At 46.1% G+C, this 25,391-nt stretch overlaps 1 protein-coding gene across 8 annotated transcripts in view; it reads left to right on the top strand.

Annotated features, from left to right (window-relative positions):
* Nucleotides 1-25,391, top strand: part of Ulk4 (unc-51-like kinase 4) — a 321,706-nt gene that overhangs the window by 226,949 nt on the left and 69,366 nt on the right. For all 8 annotated transcript variants that reach the window (XM_030244183.1, XM_006512024.4, XM_030244182.1 and 5 more), the window contains one exon: nt 14,340-14,525. In XM_030244183.1, coding sequence (XP_030100043.1) covers nt 14,340-14,525 — 186 coding nt within the window. The remainder of the gene's footprint in view (nt 1-14,339; nt 14,526-25,391) is intronic.

Raw genomic sequence — 25,391 nt, 5'->3', positions numbered from 1 at the left:
AGTTTAATCCAAGAGCTCAAGAGTAACGTAAGCCCTGTGATCATGAGCTAGGATTTTGTGGAAATGAGAGAGAATAGAAATAAGATCAAAGTCGATGCCACTCTTCATTTTCCTTAACAACAACAACCACCAGCATATGTTTTCTCTGTTTTATATCCATGGGTGGTTTGCCTGATGTTTGTCTAAGTCTTTCTTCTGATACACATCTGCAGCCTGTGGGTGAGGCTGGGGACGTTTTCACATGGTTTGTCAAGAGTGTCACAGCACCTAAGGCCTCTGTAGACTGTCCTTCAAATTCTACATAGTAAGGACCAGGCTTCCTGAATTGTGTATGTGTGTTGTAGTGGCCTGTGTCAATCTCACACCCCTGACCTACACCGTACCACATTCTTCCCTAAGGATCCGGAGCTGAGAAGAAGCCAGAAGGTCCCACAGAGCAAAGCATTCCTCATTCCTGCCCCTTGTGGTGACACGCTGTTGAGGACCCATGACAATAACTGTGACATGTGACACTATGATAGGAAGGAAGGGTTTGTTTTGTTCACAGTTTGAGGGTGGAATTTGTCATGACAGGGAGCAGCGTAGTCACACTGTAGTAGAGCAATGGATGCTGTCGATGCCGACAGATGCCCATGGACGCCTTTTTGTTCCACTCGCCTCCTTTTTATTCAGCTCAGGACCCCAGCCTAGTTGGTCGGTCCGAGGATCCTGGCCTGTCCAGTCCCCAGTGCGCCTTCAGGAATGCCGGCCTCTGTTCGTGCTTTCTCTGCCAGGCCGGAAGGATGTCACGTCTGGACAAATCCTTTCCCTTTCTTCCTGGTGATGAGTTTCAGGGATGCAAGCTAATTGCAGTCTCTTTCCTTACCACTTCCCTGTTAGGACCCTGTCCTTCCTGCTCCTCCCAGCATCCCTCACTTCCTTTGCAGGCTGTGTTCCTGAGGATGTGTGTCTGGGCTCTGTCTCCTCCTCTTCCTTTCTGTGTCAACCTGGGTGGAGCCAGTGAGTGTTCTATTGTCTGTGCCATTCTGGAAAGTGTTCAAAGGACTAATTAGAAGCCAGTAATTGTGTCATTTCAAGAGAGGATACAGAGATCAGTTGACAGGCAGCTTAAGAAGTGCATGTCACCCAGACGTGAGGACCGTGGGTTATAGCCTCGGGAGCGCTCACAGGAGCCATGATTACTGTGAGGATGAGGATCGTGGCAAATACTTGTAAAGTGGGGGGAAAATAAAATAAAAACGCCAAACCCAGTTAATCCAGGTTTTCGCGTGGAAACTTCTTTGTTATAAGTCAGTGTTTGATCTTTAAAATAACTGTTGACAGGCTCATCCCTGAAGCTCCAACCCTTCTGTGTTAAGGATCTTTCAAAGGAGTTGTGTTTCCCCACCATTCCACAGTTGGCAGTGACTCTGAATGCTACCCAGGGCAAGCTGGGACCCATCTGTGCCACCTGTGCCTTCCGATTTGTCTTTGAGATGTTTTCAGAATCTGTGTCGTGTAGACTTAGAGTCACCGTCCCTCTAAGGATGTGCTGGGGTGGAGGTCCGGCACTCCCTCGCCTCTGGGGAGGGAGCAACGCTAGGATTTGGGGCTGGGGTGGGGCATTTCCACCACAACCTCACTGCCGATGGGGGTGGGCGGGGCAGGATGTGATGGATGGAGGCAAGGCAAGCAGCAGGCCTGCCAGCCTTGGGTGGAATCCTGTAAAAGATGTCCTAACAGTGCAGAGATCTGTCTCCAGGCACGGTTAGCAACATCAAAGGGACAGGAAAGGCTGCTGTGAAGTGGTTATTTTTGTTCTTTCTTTGCTAATGTATTATCTTCTCTGGAACTAAGTATCCCCATATAACGGCTGACAAAGCACTGTGGTAGGTAATGGAACTAAGTATCCCCATATAATGTCTGACAAAGCACTGTGGTAGGTAATAGTTTTAAAATAGAATACACAATGAGAAAGAGTTTTGATTACATTGTGTTGGATGTGTTGATTAAAGAGAAACAAATCCGCCACAACTGTGATTTTTAAGTTTAAAACAGTTCTTAAAATTCAAGTGTATGTGTCCTTAGAATCATATCCACGCTGCATGCGTATATCTGTTTACATCTCTTCCCACAAAGTATTCAAGGTGGCCAGTAAGAGCACTTCCAAGAAATGAGGCTGGCAGACTGAAAACAAGATGTCAAATGGGCGTAATGATAACATGTTTATCTTAAGTTCAAATCTAATTGGACATGGCTGAGTCTATAACTAAAGCTAGGAAGCAGTAAACAATGGCCATAAACCAGTTTCTGCATAGAATAAGCATTTGCAAAGGTGAGTGTTAATTGTCAAGGTGATAGAGCCTAGCAGCACTTGGAAGATGGTCCCTGGCACATGCCTGTGGGGTTATCATGATTGCATTAACAGAGGGGAGACTGCACACTGTGGGCGGCACCATCCCCTGGCTGGGATCCTGGACCTTGTAAATGGAGAAGGGATTTCAACAGCAGCAGCAGCCCTCTCTGCCTCCAGATTGTAGGTGTTGGTGAGCAGCTGCTTCAAGCCCTGACTGCTCTGACATCCGCCCTGATGGACTGGACCCCTGAGCTGTGAGCCAGAGCTCACAGAGCAAGTCTTCCTCCTAGAGTCATCTCCTTGACCACAACGGAGCCAGGCTAGACACCAGTAATAAAAGGATTACAGGAAAGAAGTCTGACATCTGAAAAGCAAGTGCACTTAAAATAATTCACAGGTCAAAGATGAATTCTCACAGGAAGTTTTAATACATAGAAGTGAATTAAAATGAAAATATATCAAAACTTGTAGAATGTAGCTAAAAGCATCACTTAAAGAAAAATTTATAATTTCAAAACCTTATGTGAGAAGAAAGGAAAAGCCCAGCCAGGCGTGGTGGTGCCGAGTCTGACCCGGCACTCAGCACTCAGGAGCTTTGAGGCCAGCCTGGGTTCCGCAGTAAGGATGCTTTGGAGAGTGAGCAGGGCCTGCCAGGCATTCCTAAGGCCCAGGGCTCAGTCCCCACTGCTACCAAGCAAGCAAAAAATTAACAAGAAGAGAGGGAGGAAATGAAACTATTTGGGGGAGGGAGGGGATCAGCAAGCAGAGTGGGGGAGGGTGGAGGAAGATGGAGGTGGGGGAGGGTGAAGGAGGGTGCGGGTAGGGGAGGGTAATGAGTGGGAACAAGCACAATGGCATGTACTTATGATGCTGCACTGAAGCCTTACTGCTACTTTAGGAAATAGGTAAAGAATAGAAAATTAACTCAAAGCAAATCAAAAGAGGAAAACCAATTAAATGAAAAATTAACTCTTTGGGGGTGGATTTGAAAGCTAACAAGAAACTGAAAAGGATCAGAGAAGCAGAAATGACTGCTGTGGGATGGAATGGAAGGCCCGGGCACAGCTCTGGAGAGGAGCCTGGGGTGCTCCCAACAGCTCCTGAGAGGAGCCCTGGGTGCTCCCAACAGCCCCTGAGAGGAGCCCTGGGTGCTCCCAACAGCCTCTGAGAGGAGCCTGGGTGCTCCCAACAGCTTCTGAGAGGAGCCCTGGGTGCTCCCAACAACATTGTGCTCATGAAGAAGTTATTCCATTCCTTTATAACTACAAAACTTCAACCAAGATGAGCATTGAATTGTTTTGCAGTCATCAGGGAAATTAAATTTCTAATCTCTCGAAACCCAGATAATTTCACCAGATTATACCAACGAGAAAAGGCTTAGCAACAGCCTTACATAATTTCTTACATAAGATACAAGAGGAAAGTATTTCCCAGTCCACTCCCTGCGGATGGCGTCACTGTTATTGATTTCAAAGAATGATCAGGAAAGCAAAATACCAAAACATACACACACGCACACGCGCATGCACACAAACCACCACTAACCAGACCACAGACCAGGATCTCTCCTGACTTCAGAGTCTCGGGGCCTGTGGATTGAGCACACCTGTGGCAACAGATAGCAGCAGGATCCCCTCCAGATTTGTTCAGAAAATATCAGTTAATATATCCTACACCTACACAGTATTATGAAGAAATTGGATATACAGTGAGGCTATACTGAGAGTCGTAGACAATGTCTCGCACTAGTTTCTGATAAAAATTCTCATCAAACGAGGATTAGATGGGAAGGCTTCTCAAGCTGGTAAAACGTCAATAAGAACTACAAACAACATAGTATTGAAGAGTGAGCGGCTCAATCCCATTTCTCTAAGAGCAGGAGAGTCATGACGTCATGGCTGCCATTCTTAGAGAGAAGAAAAGTGCACATTCTCTCAGGGAGCCAGCCATGCTTGGAGGTGACTCTGTAGACCATTCTCAGGGTTGAGACATTCCATCCAGGCTACAAGATACAGACACAATAAAGAAAACACAAACTCATCAAAATGTGTCATCATGTACCTGTCTGTGGCTTTTGTGCTAATTATACCTGAAAATTCATCTTAAAAAATCCTGTCTGTGTGAACAAAGAGTGAGTGAGTGTGCAGAGACTCAAACTAAAAAATAAAACAGTATGTAAAATTGCTCCAAAGAGTAAAGTGCACCACGGCACACAGGAGCAGGTGTGTCCAGGACACTGCAGAAGAATTCAAAGATGGTGGAAATAGATGCAGAGAGCCGCTCCCACTTAGGCGCACCACGGTGAGAACATTTGCTCTACCCAAGAGGAGTCAGGCAATTCCTGAAGAAGTCAACAGGTTTCTGGAGACAGGCAAGCTAGTTCTAGAATTTATAAAGAAAACCCGACATCCTAAAATGGCTGACGTAATTTTGAAGAGAAAAAAAGCCATGGGAGGGAAGTTCTCAATGGGAATGAGGAAGACGGCACGTGACCACAGTGAGCACGTGACCACGGTGGGCTAGCCCAGATGGACCAATCCGAGTAGAGAATGCAGGTCAGGTAAACACATTTGGATGAATTTTTTTTTTTTTAAACAGAGATTAAACGGCTCTGGCCCTGCCCTCCTAGGTCTTCTTTTTTTTTTATTATTCTTTATATACATTACATTCCAACTGCAGTTTCCCCAACCTCTACTTCTCTCAGCTCCACCTCCCAATCCACTAAGGTAGGGCTTTGAAGCCTTGAATTTAGTTTTCTTTCTTTCAACTCCTCCTCAGTTTTCCTTTAAGAAAAAGAAAGAAAGAAAGAAAGAAAGGAAGGAAGGAAGGAAGGAAGGAAGGAAGGAAGGAAGGAAGGAAGAAAGAAAGAAAGAAAGAAAGAAAGAAAGAAAGAAAGAAAGAAAGAAAGAAAGAAAGAAGAAAGAGTGGGCTTACCAGGGATATCAACCAAACAGCATCACAAGTTGCGGTAGGACTAGGCACAAACCCTCACACCAAGTAGGAGGAAACAGGTCCCAAGAACAGGGTAAGAGGCAGAGATATCCCACTCCCACTATTAGGGGTCCCTCAAGCTACACAACTGAAACATATGCAGAGCACCTAGCTCAGACAACACCAGCTGTGTTTGTCACATCAGTCTCAGTGGGCCATGTTCTCATGGTGTCCTCAACCCCTCTAACTCCTACAGTCCTTCCTTCCCATCCTCTTCAGGGTTCCCCTGGCTTTGCCTAGTGTTTGACTGTGGGCTCTGTGTCTGCTCCCATCACTTGCTGGACAAAGCCTCTGTCATGACAGTTGGCTGAGGCACTGATCTATGCGTACAGCAGAATACCACTAGGAATCATTTCATTGACTTTTTTTCCTGGTCATGTTTGGTTTTATTACATGTCTCTGGACATCTAGCCTCTGGTTCCTGGCCCTCCACGCAGTGTTAAGTATGGGCTCTCTCTTGGCACTGGTTTCAAGTTGGACCAGTCATTAGTTGGCTACTACCGTAAGTTCCATGACACCATCACCCCAGCACATCCTGCAGACAGGGGAAGCTGGAGGTTGAAGGTTTGGTGGCTGAGTTGATGTCCCAGTCCTACTGCTGGGAGACTTGTCTGGTTGTAGAGAATGGCTGGTGGGGGCTCCATATCCACCAATGACTAGGAGACTTCTCTAGGTTCACCCTCGGAGAATTCAGGGAGCTTCCACGGCCCTGCATTTCTTTATCACAGCTGAATGCTCCCAATTCCAGTCATTCCTCCATACCCTTCCCCAACACCTGAACGCTCCTGTTCCCATCCTCACCTTTCCACCAGTCTGCCTGCAAAATCTATTTCCCCTTTGCAGGGAGATACATGACACCCACCATCCGCAAACCTCATTGTTACTTTGTCTCTCCCGGGCTGTGGATTGTACCATGATAATCCTTTACTTAACCACTAATGTCCCTTATAAGTGAGTGCGTACCATGTTTGTCCTTCTGGGTCTGGGCACTTCACTCAGGATGATTTGTTTCTAGTTCCATCCATTTGCTTGCAAGTTTCAGGATATCATTGTTTTTAACAGCTGAGTAATACTCCATTGTGTAGATGTACCACATTTTCTTTATCTATTATTCAGTTGAGGGAGTTCTAGTTTGTTTCCAGTTTCTAGCTATTATGAATAAATCTGCTATGGACATAGTTGAGCAAGTGGTAGAATGGGCACCCTTTTGGTATATGCCTGTACTGGCTGGTTTTCGGTCAACTTGACACATGGTGGAGTTATCACAGAGAAAGGAGCTTCAGTTGAGGAAATGCCTCTATGAGATACAACTGTAAGGCATTTTCTCAATTAGTGATCAAGTGTGGAGGGCCCATTGTGGGTGGTGCCATCCCTGGGCTGGTAGTCCTGGGTTCTATAAGAAAGCAAGCTGAGCAAGGCAGGGGAAGCAAGCCAGTAAGTAACATCCGTCCATGGCCTCTGCATCAGCTCCTGCTTCCTGACCTGTTTGAGTTCCAGTCCTGACTTCCTTGGTGATGAACAGCTATGTGGAAGTGTAAGCTGAATAAACCCTTTCCTCCCCAATTTGCTTCTTGTTCATGATGTTTTGTGCAGGAGTAGAAACCCTGACTAAGACAATGCCCAAGAGTAGTGTAGTTGGGTCTTGACTTAGATGGAATCCCAAATGTCTGAGGGATTTCCAGGCTGATTTCTATAATGGCTGTAAAGTTTGCACTCCCACCAGCAATGGAGGAGCGCTCCCCTTACTCTACATCCTCATCAGTATGAGCTATCACTTGCAATTTTTTTATCTTAACCATTCTGACAGGTGCAAGATGGAATCTCAGAGTTGTTTTGATTTGCATTTCCCTGATCACTAAGGACGTTGAGCATTTCTTTACTCTCTTAATTAGAGATTCCTCTGTTGAGAATTCTTTGTTTAAATCTGTACCCCATCTTAAAATTGGGTTATTTGGTTTATTGATGTCTCAAGTTCTTTATATATTTTGGACATTAGCTCTCTATCTGATGTTGAGTTAGTGAAAATCTTTTCCCAATCTGTAGGCTGCCATTCTGTCCCGTTGACATTGTCCTTTGCCTCACCGAAGCTTTTCAGTTTAATGAGGTCCCATTTATTAATTGTTGATCTTAGTGCCTGAGCTATGGGTGTTCTATTTAGGAAGTTGTCTCCCTTGCCAGTGCATTCAAGGCTATTCCCTAATTTCTCTTCTCCTCTGTTAGGTTCTGTATTAGGGTTTTCTAGAGTCACAGAACTTATAGAATGAATCTCTCTCTCTCTCTCTCTAACACACACACACACATACATATATATGTGTGTATATATATATACATATATATGTACATATATATACTCTTTCATATATGTGCACACACATGTGTGTGTGTGTGTGTGTGTGTGTGTGTGTGTGTGTATGAATTTATTGGAATGACGTACAGGCTGCAGTCTACCTAGTCCAACAATGGCCAGCTGTGAATGGAAAGTCCCAAGAATCTAGCCATTGCTCAGTCCCAGTTCCACGAGGCTGGATGTCTTATCTTCTGTATAAGATGGAATCATGAAGAAGTAGGCTCCAATGGATGTGCTGGCAAAGTGAGGGCAGTAGACAGGGAACCTTATACAGGCTTCCAGCAGAAGGTATGGCCCAGATTAAATGTATGCCTCAAGATCCAGATCACAGGTGTGCCCTCCATTTCTGGATTGTAATTCATTCCATATATAGTCAAGTTATAAGCAAGAACAGCCATTACATATTCAGTGTATCTAGTTTCATACTAAAGTCTTTGGTCCACTTGGACTTGAGTTTTGAGCAGAGTGATAGATGTGGATCTATTTCCATTCTTCTACATGCCAACATCCAGCTAGACCAGCACCATTTGTTGAAGATGCTTTCTTTTTTCTGTTGTGCATCTCAGGCTTTGTACTGGCTAGTTTTGTGTCAACTTGACACAGCTGGAGTTATCACAGAGAAAGGAGCTTCAGTTGAGGAAATGCCTCCATGAGATCCAGCTGTAAGGCATTTTCTCAATTAGTGATCAAGCTGAGAGGACCCATTGTGGGTGGTACCACACCTGGGTTGGTGGTCCTGGGTTCTATACGAAAGCAAGCTGAGCAAGCCAGAGGAAGCAAGCCAGTAAGTAACATCCGTCCATGGCCTCTGCATCAGCTCCTGCTTCGTGACCTGCTTGAGTTCCAGTCCTGACTTCCTTTGGTGATGAACAGCAATGTGGAAAGTGTAAGCTGAATAAACCCTTTCCTCCCCAACTGGCTTCTTGGTCATGATGTTTGTGCAGGAGTAGAAACCCTGACTAAGAGAGGCTTCTTTACCAAGCACCAGGTGGCCATAGGTGTGTGGATTTACATCTGGGCCTTTGATTTGACCCCATTGATCAACCTGTCTGTTTTTATGCCAATACTATGCAGTTTTCGTTACCATAGCTCCTTAGTATAGCTTGAAATCGGGGATGGCGATACATCCAGATGTTCTTTTATTGTAGAGAATTGTTTTAGCTATTCTGGGGTTTTTGTTTCTTCATATGAAGTTAAGTATTGTTCTTTCAAGGCCTATAAAGAATTGTGTTGGAATTTTAATGGGGATTGAATTGAATCTACAGATTGCTTTTGGTAGGATGGCCATTTTCACTATGTCTGTCCTACCAATCCCATCGTCTGGTATCTTCTTCAGTTTCTTTTCTCAAAGATTTGAAATTTTTGTCATACAAGTCTTTCACTTGCTTGGTTAGAGTTACTACAAGATATTTTATATTATTTGTGGCCATTGTGAAAGGTTTTGTTTCCCTGATTGCTTTCTCAGCCCATTTGCCATTAGTATATAGGAGGGCTACTGATTTTTTTCTTTTGAGTTTTTCGTCTATCCAGCCACTTCACTAAAGCTGTTTATCAGCGATAGGAGTTCCCTGGTAGAATTTTTGGGGCCACTTGTATATACTATCATATAATCTGTACATAATGATCTTTCTTCTTTTTTTAAATGTATGAGTGCTCTGTCTGCATGTACACCTGCGTGCCAGGAGAGGGCATTGGATCCCATTACAGATGGTTGTGAGCCACCATGTGGTAATTGACCTGGGAATTGAACTCAGGACCTCTGGAAGAGCAGCCAGTGCCCTTAACCACTGAGCAACCTCTCCAGCCCCAACATCTTTCTTTCCACTTTGTATCCCCTTGATCTCCTTCTGTTGTCTTATTGCTCCAGCTAGAACTTCAAGTACTGTATGGAATAGACATGGAAAGGGTGGACAGCCTCGTCTTGGCCCCAACTTTAGTTAGCTTGCTTTAAGTTTCTCTTCATTGAATTTGATGTTGGCTATCAGCTTGCTGTATATTGCCTTTATTATATTTGGGCATGCACCTTGTTTCCCTGGTCTCTCCAAGACTTTTAACACAAAGGGGTGTTAGGTTTTGTCAGAGGCTTTTTCAGCATCTAAAGAGATGATTGTGTGGGGTTCTTTCAGTTTGTTATATGGTAGACTGTGTCAACAGATTTTCATATGTTGAACCATCCTTGTGTCTCAAAGATGAAGCCTACTTGACCATGGTGGATGATCTTTTTGATGTGTTCTTGGATTCAGTTTGCAAGTATTTTATTGAGTATTTTTTGCATCTGTGTTTATGAGGAAAATTGGTCTGTAATTATCTTTCTTTGTTGAATTTTTATGTGGTTTGAGTGTCAGGGTGACTGTGGCCTCATAAAATGAATTTCACAATGTTCCTTCTGTTTCTATTTTGAGGAATAATTTGAGAAATATTAGCATTAGCTCTTCTTTGAAAGTCTGGTAGAATTCTGCACTAAATCTGTCTACCCCAGGACTATTATTGTGGTTGGGAGACTTTTAATAACTGCTTTTATCTCCTTTGAGGTTATAGTTCTATTTAAAATGTTTGTCTGATCTTGATTTAATTTTGGTTAAAAAAAACTTTATGTATCTATCAAGAAAATTATCTATTTTAAATTTTCCAATTTTGTAGAGTACAGGTTTTAAAATGAAGACTAATGATTCTTTGGATTTCTTCAATGTCCGATATTATGTCCACTTTTTTGTTTCTGTTTTTGTTAATTTGGATATTTTCTTCCTTCTATGTGGTTTGGATAAGGGTTTATCTATCTTGTTGATTTTCTCAAAGAACCAGCTCTTTATTTCATCAATTATTATACTGTTCTCTTTGTTTCTGTTTTATTTATTTCAGCCCTCAGTTTATTTCCTGCCATCTGCTCCTCCCTGGTGTGTTTTCTTCCTTTTGTTCTAGAGCTTTTAGGTATCCTGTTAAGTCACTAGTATGAGATCTCTCCAGTTTCTTTATGTAGGAACGTTCTGCTATAACCTTCCTCTCAGCAATACTTTCCCTGTGTCCCATAACTTTGGGTATGTTGTATGTTCATTTTCATTGAACCCTAGAAAGTCTTTCATTTCTTTATTTCTGCTTTGACCCAGTGATCACTGAATAGAGAGTTGTTCAGTTTCCATGAGTTGTAGGCTTTCTGTTGTTTCTGTTGTCATTGAAATCCAGCTTTAATCCGTGCTGGTCTAACACGATGCAGGAGGTTTTTTTGATTCTATTAAGACTTGTTTTGTAACCAAGTATGTGGTCAATTTACAGAATGTTCCATGAGGTGCTGAGAAGAAGGTATATTCTTTTGTGTTTGGGTGAAATGTGTTAATTCCTGTTAGGTCCATTTGGTTCATAATATCTGTGAGCTCTAGTATTATTTTTTTCCTGTTTAGTTTTTGTCTGGATGACCTGTCAATTGGTAAGGATGGGGTATTGAAGTCTCTCACTATCAATGTATGAAAATCAATGTGTTATTTAGGCTTTAGTAGTGTTTCTTTTACAAACATGGGTACCCTTGTCTTGGAGGCATAGGTATTAAGAACTGAAGGATTGTTTTGTTGTATTTCTTTCCTTTAATGAGTGTGAAGTGTCCTTCCCTGTCTCTTTTGCTTAACTATGATTTGAAGACTATTTTGTTGAAGATATTAGAATGGCTATACCACCTTGTTTCTTGCTTGAAAAACCTTTTTCCAACCTTTTATTCTGATGAAATGTCTATCTTTGAAATTGAGGTATGTTTCTTGGCTGCAGCAGCAGGATGATCCTGCCTTCCCATCCATTCTGTAAGTATGTGTATTTTTACTGGGGAGTTGAGTCCACTGATACTGAGACAGATCAGTGACCAATGATTGTGAATTCCTGTTATTTGGGGAGGGGAGTGTGCACATGTGCGTGTGTGCACATGTCCTTCTTTCAGTTTTGCTGCTGTGAGATTATTTATTGCTTGTGTTTTCATGGGTGTAGTTAATCTCCTTGGGTTGGAGTTTTCCTTCTAATACCTTCTGTATGGGTAGATTTATGAATAGATATTGTTTAGGTTTGACTTTGTCATAGAATATCTTGTTTTCACCTTCTGTGGTGATTGCGAGTGTTGCTGGGTACAGTTAGGAGTCTACGCTGGCATCCGTGTTCTCAGAGTCTGAAGGACTTCCTTTCAGGTCCTTCCAGCTTTGTTGTTTCCAGTGAGAAGTCCGGTGTAATTCTGATATGTCTGCCTTTACATGTGACTTGGCTTTTTCCCGTGCATCTTTTAGTATTCCTTCTTTGTTGAATATTTAGTTTTGATTGTTATGTGGAGGGGGAGTGCTTTCTTTTCTGATCTAATCTGTTTGGTATTCTGTAAGCTTCTGGTATGTTTACAGGCATCTCCTTCTTAGGCTAGGAAATTTTTTCTTCTTCCATGATTTTGTTGAAAATATTTGAGCTGGAAATCTTCTCCTTCTTCCATTCCTAGTATTCTTATATTTGGTCTTTCATAGTGTCCCAAATTTCCTCGATGTTTTGTGTCAGGACCTTTTTATATTTAACATTTTCTTTGACAGATGTGTCTGTTTCTTCTAATCTGTTCCACCTGAGATTCTCTCTTCCCTCTCCTGTGTTCTGCTGGGGATGGTTGTGTCTGTAGTCCCTGTTCTCTTGCCTGGGATTTTCTTCTCCAGGATTCCCCAGTCTGTGGCTTCTTTATTGCTTCTATTTCCATTTTCAGGTCTGGAACAGTTTCAGTTGTCTCCTTCAGTTCCTCAAGTTGTTTGTTTGTATTTTCCTGAATGTCTTTAAGGGATTTGGTCATTTTCTCTTTAAGGATCTCTATCATCGTCATAAAGTTGGTTTTAAGGTCTTATTCTTGTGCTTCGGCTATGTTGGAATGTTCAGGGTTTTCTGTGGTGTGGCTGGGCTCTGGGGGTGACATATTGCATTGGCTGTGGTGTGTGCTTACACTGGCCTCTAGGCACTGCTTTGGAGTGATTAGAGGCCTAGATGCTAATTTCTGAGTTTGTCTTACTGGTTGGGTGTTTTGATCCTTGATTTCTGTTTCCTCTCTGGTCTTCTTGTCAGTCTGTGTTGTCTTTAGCAGAGCGGGAAGTCTCCATCCCAGTTGGACACTGGGGCATGGCAACCAGGGGGGCACTGAACTGGGGATAGGATAGGGGAAGCTGCAAGAGTGAGAGAGTGCAGGAGGTTGGTGGGCGGAGCCTGCCTGGGCTGTCTGCCTTTCTTAGGACTGTTAACTAAGGCATTTTCAGGAACAGTGCTGGAGCAACAGAAAGTTCAGGGGGCTGGGGCTCATTCCTCCCCCACCCCCAATTTACACCCCAGCCTCACAATTTACATACAAGTTAACTCCAAATTAAGTGAAATTTAAGTATAAAATATAAAACTATAATAAATTTAGAAAAAAAAACATAAACACAACCTTCAGGACTGAAGGTGTAGCCAAGAAGTTTCGGTGCTGTTTTGACACCACAGCACCATTCCGAGGAATGGAAAACCAACCATTCATTGGATTTCATCAGCTTTTTTTTTTTTTTTTTTTAATGCCAAAGATTTTGTGAGGTTGACAAAAAAGGTCGTGTTCCTACATAGAGGCCATACTTGGAAAATATAGAGCCAGACACCAGGGGCTGCACTGGGGATGATTAAGGAAGTGAGTGAGACGAGGCTGAACCACACCCATACGTCAGAGGGAAGACACATCACTACTGTTGGGGGGGTTAGGGTTGGTTTCCTTAAAGATAAACCTGAGGCCGGGTGTGGTGGCGCACGCCTTTAATTCCAGCACTCGGGAGGCAGAGGCAGGTGGATTTCTGAGTTCGAGGTCAGCCTGGTCTACAAAGTGAGTTCCAGGACAGCCAGGGCTACACAGAGAAACCCTGTCTCGAAAAACCAAAAAAAAAAAAAAGAAATAAAGAAATAAATAAACCTGAGTCCCCCTGGCACAGCCTGGCAGCTCCCCAGAGAGTAAACACTGGTGTTTATTTTTAGGGCCTATTTGGTATCTGCAGGAGCTTTATAGCTTTAGAAACGGGGCACGTTTTCCTTAATGGGCATATAAACACTCTGGAATATTCCTCAGCAGTGGAAAGTGAGGCTCAGCTAAGTAGCAGGAATTACTCCACAAAAGCCAGTTCTCTACACAACAGTGACCTTGCGGAGAAGAAAATAAGCAACGTCCCCTGTTCATAAGGTTTTAGAAACACCTTAGGCTAATTAGCCTCGGAGTCTTTTATGTAGCAGAGGTTTCCTAAACAAGTTCCTAGCAAGTATGTGCCTAAAGAGGCAGACAAGGTCACATCTGTGACCCGGCATGAAGGAGGCTGAGGCCAGCCTGGGCTGCACAGCCTGGGCTTCCTGTCTCATGGAAGAAAGCAAAGAGGGCGAGGAGGGAGGCTCAGAAAGCAAAGGCTGCCGGTGCTCAGTGGTGCAGCCCACCATTCAGACATTAGCACGTGTGTGCTGCTGGCTGTGGGCCATTCTCTTCTGAGGGGTGTAGGAAGGAGCACAGGTGCCTGGAATTGGTGTGAATAGCCTTCAGTAAAGCATCGTAGTGTATGAATGATGTAGCCACTAGAGTGTCTGTCACCTTCTCGCTCCCATGATTCATTGTGACGCCGGTCTGCACTGCACAGCAGCAGAGCTTACACAACCCTCTCTGCCCGCTTCCAGCTTCCCAGCGAGGACCCTGAGATCTCCGAGGTCTCATCCAAGTGCCTGTCCATCCTGGTGCAGCTGTATGGAGGCGAGAACCCCGAGAGCTTGTCCCCAGAGAACATGGTGACCTTTGCCAACCTCCTGATGACCAAGGAGGACCCCAAGGACCAGAAGCTTCTGCTGAGGATCCTCAAGAGGATGGTGAGTCAGCCAGGGCGCGCCACGGCCACCACAGCAGGACTGGGCAGGGACCTTATTTCAGATTTCCAAAATGTCTCATGTGTGGCGTGGGCCCCCCAGTTGCCTCTGTGTGCAGTCATAGGTGGCTGACATTGGTCATATTCTGCATGTTGACGTTGGTTATACTCTATATGTGTTACATTGTCTTCCTGAACCACATGAGAAATGCAAGACATCATTCTTTAAAAACGAAAGAAAGGGAAAGAAGACAGAGAGAGAGAGACATAGAAACTGGTTCTCTGGCTGAAGTGTCCTAATTAGTAATTTAGCACTGGTGTGATTCTTTGGCACCCTTGCCATATCTATTCTGCTTCAGCCAGCTGCCCCAGTTTGTGACTTAAATGGCTTTCTTTCTGGTCTGGGATACCTTCCAGTGTGCTCTGTCTTAGTCTGGGATGGACTCACACTGTTTCTTTTACCATGTTTTTTTTTTTTAAGATTTTATTTATTATTATATGTAAGTACACTGTAGCCGTCCTCAGACACCCCAGAAGAAGGCGTCAGATCTCACTACAGATGGTTGTGAGCCACCATATGGTTGCTGGGATTTGAACTCAGGACCTCTGGAAGCGCAGTCAGTACTCTTAACCGCTGAGCCATCTCACCAGCCCCCACCCTACCCCACCCCCCGACCCCTTTTTTCCTACTGATGGAGTTAGGAGGCCTGGCACACTTGTGAGTTCTTTGAGTTGTAAGAAGTTACAGAGGGAAGAGCTTCCCTCAAGGGCCTACCTCAGACACAATCATTAGATGTACGCGCTGGCCAGGGGCACGTGGACATGGCTTTTAGTGTCCTGAAGGTCAGTGTGCCCCACCCCATGGCTCCTGAGGCTGGAAGCCTGGGTGGATTCAGAGAAGGTAACCCTGAAGTGTAAAAGGCCCTGTAGCATGCCATGACTGGGATACGGTGCTATCCATCATCTAAAAGGTTGTGGGGATATGTGGTCCCCAGAAGAAATACCCTGGCATTTCTGTTTAGGGTCTCAGTCTTGGGACAGAATCCTTCTGAAGCCATAATTGTCACTAACAAAGGATCGGACTGTTCAGCTCTGCTGATGGACCCGAGCATGTCCCCCAGGTCCTCTTCCTGATCCCTCTGTATTTAGGGAGTTCGGAGAACAGTGTGGAGCCTGATGACCGACTTACCTGTTTCATTTACGGGAAAGTTGGGAGATTTTTAATCATACTTCATGCTTTTGCTATAAAAACATGGTGGGCATCTTCAAGTCCCTCCCGAGCCTGTTTATTACTCATAGTGTTCCCAGGAGGACTGCAGACGAGCCTGCATGTCTGTTAATTAAAGCTAGCTTACTCCCAACACTCAGTGCTGATGGCTTATCGAGTACTGCAGAACTGTCTGGGGCCTAAGAGTGGCTGAAGTAAAGCTGCCAACTACTCTGGGAAAGCAGGTGGCATCCAGGACAAGGTGGCACCTGTCATCTTCAGGCCCATATGTCAGGGACAGTGAAGGTGTCAGCTGGGCAGTAGGTAATTCCAGTAGCCATGTCATGGCTGACTCTGAAAGCGATATGATTGGGATGTCTGACAAGCACCCACCCCTTGAAAGGTCTCTGCTCTGTGTCCTCACCTGCAGGGGAGGGGGCAGGAAGCCCTGGGTGAATGTGCACCTTGTCGAGGGCATAGGCTTGTCATGGACACCAATGACTTCAGCCATGGCAACTGGCAAAGCCGTCCTCCGGGCAAGGCTTCGAGGTATGGTGACACCTTCCTCTGATCTAAGTGTTTAGGAAGGATTAACAGTGTGCACAAACACTAGCAGTCCCAGGTCTCGGCTCCTGGGTGACTGATGACACTTCCCCTGGTGGTGTACATATGAACATTGCTCTGCAGTGGATGCCTGCCCTCAGACGGAGCCCTACCCACCCAATCATAAATCTGTGTTCTGTTCTTCCTTCGTTCCCTCCTTGCCTGAGTCTGGCTAAGTCTCTGAGCAGAGTAGGGTACGGCAAGCGCCAGCTGTCATTTCCTATCTAAGTTCTGACATTGGTCACCGGATGTTCTTCTGTGAATATAAGTGTCACATGGCATTTCCTTGTGTGCTGAGCCCATATGGGCACGTCCAGGCCCCATGCATCCCACGATGGCTGTGAATGGGGCTCAGACATTGCAGGCGATCGCATCCCTGGCCAGCGTTATCAAGCAGACAACACAGTAGGTGCCCACGATGGCTGTGAATGGGGCTCAGACATTGCAGACGATCGCATCCCTGGCCAGCGTTATCGAGCAGACAACACAGTAGGTGCCCACGATGGCTGTGAATGGGGCTCAGACATTGCAGGCGATCGCATCCCTGGCCAGCGTTATCGAGCAGACAACACAGTAGGTGCCCACGATGGCTGTGAATGGGGCTCAGACATTGCAGGCGATCGCATCCCTGGCCAGCGTTATCGAGCAGACAACACAGTAGGTGCCCACGATGGCTGTGAATGGGGCTCAGACATTGCAGACGATCGCATCCCTGGCCAGCGTTATCGAGCAGACAACACAGTAGGTGCCCACGATGGCTGTGAATGGGGCTCAGACATTGCAGGCGATCGCATCCCTGGCCAGCGTTATCGAGCAGACAACACAGTAGGTGCCCACGATGGCTGTGAATGGGGCTCAGACATTGCAGGCGATCGCATCCCTGGCCAGCGTTATCGAGCAGACAACACAGTAGGTGCCCACGATGGCTGTGAATGGGGCTCAGACATTGCAGACGATCGCATCCCTGGCCAGCGTTATCGAGCAGACAACACAGTAGGTGCCCACGATGGCTGTGAATGGGGCTCAGACATTGCAGGCGATCGCATCCCTGGCCAGCGTTATCGAGCAGACAACACAGTAGGTGCCCACGATGGCTGTGAATGGGGCTCAGACATTGCAGGCGATCGCATCCCTGGCCAGCGTTATCGAGCAGACAACACAGTAGGTGCCCACGATGGCTGTGAATGGGGCTCAGACATTGCAGGCGATCGCATCCCTGGCCAGCGTTATCGAGCAGACAACACAGTAGGTGCCCACGATGGCTGTGAATGGGGCTCAGACATTGCAGGCGATCGCATCCCTGGCCAGCGTTATCGAGCAGACAACACAGTAGGTGCCCACGATGGCTGTGAATGGGGCTCAGACATTGCAGGCGATCGCATCCCTGGCCAGCGTTATCGAGCAGACAACACAGTAGGTGCCCACGATGGCTGTGAATGGGGCTCAGACATTGCAGGCGATCGCATCCCTGGCCAGCGTTATCGAGCAGACAACACAGTAGGTGCCCACGATGGCTGTGAATGGGGCTCAGACATTGCAGGCGATCGCATCCCTGGCCAGCGTTATCGAGCAGACAACACAGTAGGTGCCCACGATGGCTGTGAATGGGGCTCAGACATTGCAGACGATCGCATCCCTGGCCAGCGTTATCAAGCAGACAACACAGTAGGTGCCCACGATGGCTGTGAATGGGGCTCAGACATTGCAGGCGATCGCATCCCTGGCCAGCGTTATCGAGCAGACAACACAGTAGGTGCCCACGATGGCTGTGAATGGGGCTCAGACATTGCAGGCGATCGCATCCCTGGCCAGCGTTATCAAGCAGACAACACAGTAGGTGCCCACGATGGCTGTGAATGGGGCTCAGACATTGCAGGCGATCGCATCCCTGGCCAGCGTTATCGAGCAGACAACACAGTAGGTGCCCACGATGGCTGTGAATGGGGCTCAGACATTGCAGGCGATCGCATCCCTGGCCAGCGTTATCGAGCAGACAACACAGTAGGTGCCCACGATGGCTGTGAATGGGGCTCAGACATTGCAGGCGATCGCATCCCTGGCCAGCGTTATCGAGCAGACAACACAGTAGGTTCTATGACTGCAGGTCTGGGATTGCTTGCTTGTTCTTATTCTTCTATTTTATGACCATGTTGAGTCGCAGAACTCAGACTGGACCTGATTTTGACCACAAAAAGTAAAGAAATATTCTTGGTATAAAAATATACCTCAGGAGGTCCCCCTCTCCTGACTTAAGTTTCTCAAGATTGCAACCTTCTGTTTTTATTTTTGTCTTCTCTCTCTGTCTCTGTCTCTGTCTCTCTCTTTCTCTCGCCCCATTTCTCTCCTTTCTGTCTTTTTTCCCTTCTTCCCTTCCCCTCTCTCTCTCTCTCTCTCTCTCTCTCTCTCCCTCCCTCCCTCCATCCCTCTCTCTCTTCTTCTCTTTCTTTCTTTTTTCTGTCTGTCTGTCTGTCTTTTGAGACAGGGTCTCTCTAGTCCTAGCTGTCCTTTAGACCAGGCTGGCCTTTGAACTTACAGAGATCCACCACCTCTGTCTGCCTCCCAAGTGCTGGGATTAATTGTGTGCAGCACCAGGGGTGAGTGTGAGGGGTGAGTGTGAGTCTAAGGAAACTGTTAAGAGCAGCAGAGTTACCCAAGTTAGCACACAATAACTGTAAGTGTTGTGTACTAACTCCCGCAGTTCTGTTAGAAGGGCCTGGAGAGTCTCCTGGGGAGCGCCCTCTGGGGCCCACGGTCACCTGATTATGGTTGTTCTGGGTGCATCTTCCTGCCTGTGACTGCCGAAGTCTGCAGATTACCTTGGGAACTCCCCCGAATGAGTTCCATATATCTTTCCAACAAACAAAAGAAAGGAAATATCTTACCTAGAACTCTTAATTATCACAGGAGAACATGTCCTGAGGACCATGTATGTACGTCTGCATGTGTGAGAATTTGTAAACCTTTTCTGCATGTAATGACTCCTTTTTATGAGAGAAATTTCTATGCAGCCCTGGGTATATAGGTATAAATAGGAACAGAAAACATTTAGTGATAATAGAGCACAAGGAAATTTATTTTAAGACAATTCTCTGGCATACATGTAGCCTTAACTACAATAAGTGCACTTATTAAAAACAGCAGTGTATTTGCATACCAATGAGATACATGGGCATTGCCTGAGGAGTTAAATCTCAGCTGGATGCAACTGCAGGACCAAGAGCGATTTCCATATTGGTTGGGCTCCGTCTGCACCTTGGTTTTGTTACTGTGGATCTGAGCACCCTTTGGATATACATTGCATAGCAGATATGTGTTTAGCGTCATTTCAGAAATTCTGTCCTAATCTTAAGCTAGAATTCATTAAAGAATTGTGTTTGAAGCTCAAACAGCAATTTTAAAAGCCAAATATTCTAATGTAAGACAATCCCAAGATGGGCCAATTTGATCCTGACACGCTGAGTCTGTGTTTGCCGTGGCTTTTCCCAGGAGCTCCATGCAGCACAAGAGGCTGTGTGACGAGACAGTGTGCACACTGCACACATTCACACTGCACATGGCACACGGCACAGCCAAGGCCTCAGCATCGGCAGCGATGCGCCACAGGCAGTGCTGCAAACGCCCCATTCCTGAGGCACTGCATGGTGTGTTTGGTTTGGTTTTTTGAGATTGTAATAATTTGATTTTAACACTTCTCCCTTTCCTCCCCCTGAATCCTCGCGTGTACCCCTCCCTACTCTCCCCCAAATTCTTGGCCTCTTTTTCACTGTATTGCATGCATACATTTTTGTATTACATATATATTCCCAAACATAACCTGTTGAATCCATAGCATGTTACCTGCACGTATGTTTTCAGAACTGACCACTTGGCAAGGGACATCCAGTTGGTGTGCTCTTTCCTGGGGAAGACCCCTACCCCACTCCCAGCTTCACTCCGTACGGGATTCGAGACAATTTGGCATCAAGCCTCAGGAAGCCAGTTCCTCACCAGCTTTCCTCTGACCTCTGACTTCCAGTTCCACGGCTCCATGTGCTCTCAGGACCCATAGTTGAAGGGCTTGGGATAAACATAGATCAAGTCAGATATCCAGGCCCAGCCTTCTAGGGATAGCACTCTTAAAGTCATTGCTAGGACCCCACTGAAGCTGCCCTGCTTTGGGAGTTAGCTCCTCCAAATGTCCTCCTAAAGGGTCCATTTCCAGAGTGTTCCAAGACTGTGCCCCATGGCACCATGGCTTCTATCCCAGCTGAGCGACTGCTGCTCCCCACTCCTTCCTGACTCACTCAATGGTGCTGGGCCCTTGCCCCATGTCACCTGTGCCTCTCCCTCTGCTTTATTCATGGCGTATGTTCATCCCTGCTTCAAAGAGGCTCTCAAAGTGCCACTCAACACGGGTTTTGTTCAGGACACTACTTTTATTTATGCTAAACCAGTAGCACTTGCTGTCTCTCTAGGAGCAGGAGCTAGAAACAGATCGTATTAATCGCAGCTCTAGAATATTTGATTTTTAAGTACCACAGAAGTTTTGATGCCACTTAAAAAAAAATCACTATTATGTCCAGAACCCAAGGCTGGTTATGAACTCCTAAAAGGCCTTTTGTGTGATGGGTATGGGCAGGTTTTAATGAAATTTGAGTGTCTCTAGAGATCACAGATACTTGGGCCTTTAACATTGTGGCGTTGCTTAGCAACCTGGAAGTCATTACCTCCCAGGCACTGTAACAACAGGCTGCACTTTCCTTGCTGGTCTCTGATGAAAATGTAATGGAGACAATCCCTTTCTAAGGGCTCCACTCCAGAGCAGGCGGCAAAGTGGATTTTTTAATTCTCTTTACAGCCTGGGCAGTTTTTAATCCAGTATAAAAAGCATTGTCTCCTGACTGCCACGGTAACCGAACGAAGCATATTCTCAGGTGTTCTTAAGAGCAAGACTCCTGTTGTGACTCTGTAGAAACTGCTCACAGATGCGGCCTCAGCACGTTGTCAAGACCATCATATTTACTGTCGACTGTCAGTTAACACAGGGTGTCTCCTTAGTTCATTCCACCAAGATGTTTGAAGATCTTAGGCCGGTCTGAAGAATATACCAATGTCATACACTTTAGAGGTATAAGAGTAACGTTAACCTGAATTACTGAAAAGTTGGATTTACGGAAAAATACGTTTTTCAAAGTTCTTATAGAAGAGTCTTGTGTTGTGCAATAAGCAGACACTCTGTGCATTAAGTCCCCAGATGCACTGTTCAGGAGCCCAAAGGACACAGCACACAACACAAACCTGTTGGCGGATGGGTAGATGCAGCATGGTATGTCCACGTAGTAGCCCATCAGTTGGCCGTCGGAAGTGAAAAGCTTTATAGATGGATCTCGGAAGCAGTAGGTGGTTAATTAAAGTCAAACTCAGAAGCCCGACTGCCTGGCTCTTGTCACATAGAAGGTGGGGGCTGGGTAACAATATCCTGAAAAATCTATAAAGCTGCAGAACGAGATACCAGGAGCTGCAGTATGGGCGCTGTATCTGCCCGCTGGTGGGCGTGCCTGGCTTTCTGAGCTGATGGGGTTTTCTGGAATTGATGTGGAGACGGTGGAAAGAGCGTGGAGTTCCTGGGCAGCATTAAGTTGTATACTGTGAGATGTTAAGTTTAATGACACATGGGGTTTTTGGCTTGTTTGTTTTTTGTTTTTAACAAATTGAAACGCCAAAAAGAAAAAGAGAAAAGAGCTTAGCTAACTTGGGAAGCCTGGCAAGGAGATGAGGGGAATGTGTGTGTCAAGGGTGAGGAGGGCAAAAGGGATAAGAGGGTGTGGTGTCCTGCTGCATGTCCAAATACACACATGCACACATCACAAACTAATATAGCTATAAAAATGAGTCAGAGTGTGAAACGACACTGACAACAGGAAAGCACCAGGTTGAGAGGTCTCTAATAGACAGCACTGGCCTGAGAGAGTGTTTAGGACTGAGGAGCCTAGTCCACCACAGGCAGGAAACAGGTGCCCCAGGAAGCTTCCGAGGAGTCTCAGCCCTGGACCACGAGACTCTCAGCAGCTAAAGTAGCCGCCTTCACGCCTGGCAGGCTGAGTTTGGTCCTGGGACCCATGGAAGAATGGAGAGAGTGTGTTCCATAACATTGTCCTCTGACCTCCACAGGTGTACCCTGCCATGTGCTCAGAAACATACATTATACATGTGCATAGTAATAACAGTTTTCAAAAGAAGCCTAGCCTTAGGACAGCAGGGCTCAGAGGACGCACAGCATGAGCCTAGCCCTGCAGGAGAGCTGCTTGCTTCCCTGCTCTCAGCATCCCCATGGTCCCCTGCAGGTGGACACAAGAGTCACTGAGCTCTGGGCCTGGTTTCTAGGCTCCCAGAATCACCACACCCATAAATGGGCAAGTTTATCCTCCACCTGGGATGCCTCACTGGGATGCTGTGAGGCAAGGCTGCCTGGCTTTCAGCAGGCTCATGGCGTGACGATGTCCTTTTGAAATCAAAGTCAGATCTCCCAAGCCACTGAATGGTTTACCAGGCAACCAGTCCCCACTCTTATCTTCAGTTATAGCCATGACCAAGCCAGACATATTGCTGGACTTTTAGGAAGGTCCAGACCCAGCACAAGATAATCTAAGGAACAAGATGGGCTGGTAAGAGGGCTCAGTTGCTAACAGGGCTTGCCACCGAAGAGAAAGACCTGAGTCCAATCCCTGGAACCCACACGATGAGAGAGAACTGGCTCCCTAAAGTTGTCCTCAGACCCTCACACATATACCATGGCTTGCAAGCACACACATGCACAATAAATAGATGCAAAAACAAAAAAAATATGGGTAAGAAGTGCAAAGAGTTTTTCCATGTGGATTCAGACAACCTGACACCCCTCATGGGAACAGTATGTTCACCACAGGTCTGGTGACCCAGAAAAACTAAACACCCACCCAATGATGTGAAAAAGGGCAGGTACCTTCCCACATTCCTCACGTGGGTTCATTTGCATATTATATGCATAAATACATCTGTTTACTTAGCATATGATAATGGTCACAGTGAGTCACGAGTATTCTAAAGACAGGTATGCTGATATCTAATAATCAGCTGACCTGTAAATACTCTAGCTGTTGATGTACCTACAGTATACACCTTTGACAGAGACAAAGACACACACACACACACACACACACACACACACACACACGGGGTGGTGGCGAGAGATATTCAGTCATATTTTCCAGAGATGTGCAACATCAGACTGTCCTCAGCTTCTGATGATGTTGCATCCCATAAAGACACAGAAAGTTGAAACTATCTTAGATCCAAAAGGCACTTCCTACATAGCTGACCTGCTACACCTTACAGCAGCTACACCCTAGAGTGTGGGCTGCTTGCATGTGTTTGGGTGACTGGCTAGGAGCTTGGAGCATACCACTGCCCGTGTATCAGTGTTACACCACGGAAAGACCCAGAGCTTAGGAAGAATGAGTGTAAGTCAGAGCCCATCTGTGTTTACTCAGACCAAACGTATGTGCCCCTTTTTAATTGCTTTTATTTCACGTGTGTGCTTGTGTGTGAGTGTTTTTCTGTGTGTATATCTGCACCTCATTTATACATTGCCTGTGGAGGTCAGAAGAAGGGGGTCAGATCTCCTGGAGCTGGAGTTACAGATGGTTGTGAGCTGCCACGTGGATGCAGGGGACTGAGCCCAGGTCTTCTGCAAGAACAGCCAGTGCTCTTTATCTTTTGAGCAGTCTCTCCAGCCACCATATGACCATTTTATTCTGCTCCCCAAAACATACGATTTCTTGGAAAAATACCTTACATTTCCAATACTATAATAAGCAAACAAATGACTAGACCATCCCACACTGAACCCAGAGGTCAGTCACCCTTCTGTTGGGGAACTGCTGTGAATTCCTTGGTCTTGACTCCCCCCGCTGAGTGAATCTTGTGGGGGGGTTTAAAGAGTGAAGTGTTCCTGTGTGGAAACTGGTGCTGCCGTGTGGCCGAGACTCCTCCGTGTCGCTGAGGCTGGTCACACTGAGATGTGGGGAGTCTGCTGGTGGTTCCCGGGCTCTGTGACTGTGGAGCTGTGCAGTGTCTGGCATGCATACTGGCTTTTCTCTGGGTGGAGGCTAAGCTTGTGCAGCGTGCGACGTGGACAGTGCACCTTGTTGACGTGACACCTTCCAGGTGGCACCTGAGAAACTCACCTGGTAATAGGATGGTTGGGAGGTGATTACATCTTGAACTGGGAAGTTCAGCCTTAATTTAGCTGATGTTTTTAGTTTATTTGGCATGGCCATATGATTCCGTTGTCTCTCCGTTGGCATAGGTAAAAATTAAATTCCTTGGTGTGTGCACCGGGGAGGAGGCCTGTGTGTCCATGTGGAGGCTGGAATTGATGCTGGATGTCTTACTTTGTTGCTCTCTTGAGACAGCCTCTCGCTGAACCTGGAACTCACTGTTTCCTACCACCCCCATCGTCTACCTCAGCACCAGCACTGAGGTCATGGGCACATACTGCCATTCCCAGTTTCTGCACTGGGGAATGCCATGTACAGCCAGTCTTTTACCCCTGAGCTGGCTCTTCAGCCCCTGTTCCTATAGGCAAATTTTGTAGTTGCAAGAGAAACTTTAGCAGTCTTATTTTCCAGACCCACAGGACTTTCTGCCATCTCACTGTAGAACACATTAGGATGTGAGATGTGTCTCAAATACAGGAAGGAGATTTTAAATTTGCTTCATTGAGTTTTGATCAAAATTCTAAACTATGGAGGATGCCACATCTTGTCAAATCTTAGTTTCTTCTTTCTCTCAAATGAGGTGTTATCATGAACCATGACCTGGAGAAACGTCCCTCACGGGCTCCCATAGGAAACTTAGACTTTGTACCTGTTGGTAACTCAGCACAAGGAGCCTAGGGGTTCGGGTGCCAGAGTGCAGGAGATGCTGGGTGGCCCTGCCTCTGGCATTGTTCATGGTGTTGCTGACTGACAGGACCCCAGTCCTTTCTTCCTCAGAACTGCTCCTGGCCCATAACTGTGCAGCTACCAGGGTGCCTCAGGC

Source organism: Mus musculus, chromosome 9 (genome assembly GCF_000001635.26).
Source record: "Mus musculus strain C57BL/6J chromosome 9, GRCm38.p6 C57BL/6J".
NCBI classification, from domain to species: Eukaryota; Metazoa; Chordata; class Mammalia; order Rodentia; family Muridae; genus Mus; species Mus musculus.
This window is presented reverse-complemented; position numbering and strand designations above follow the sequence as displayed.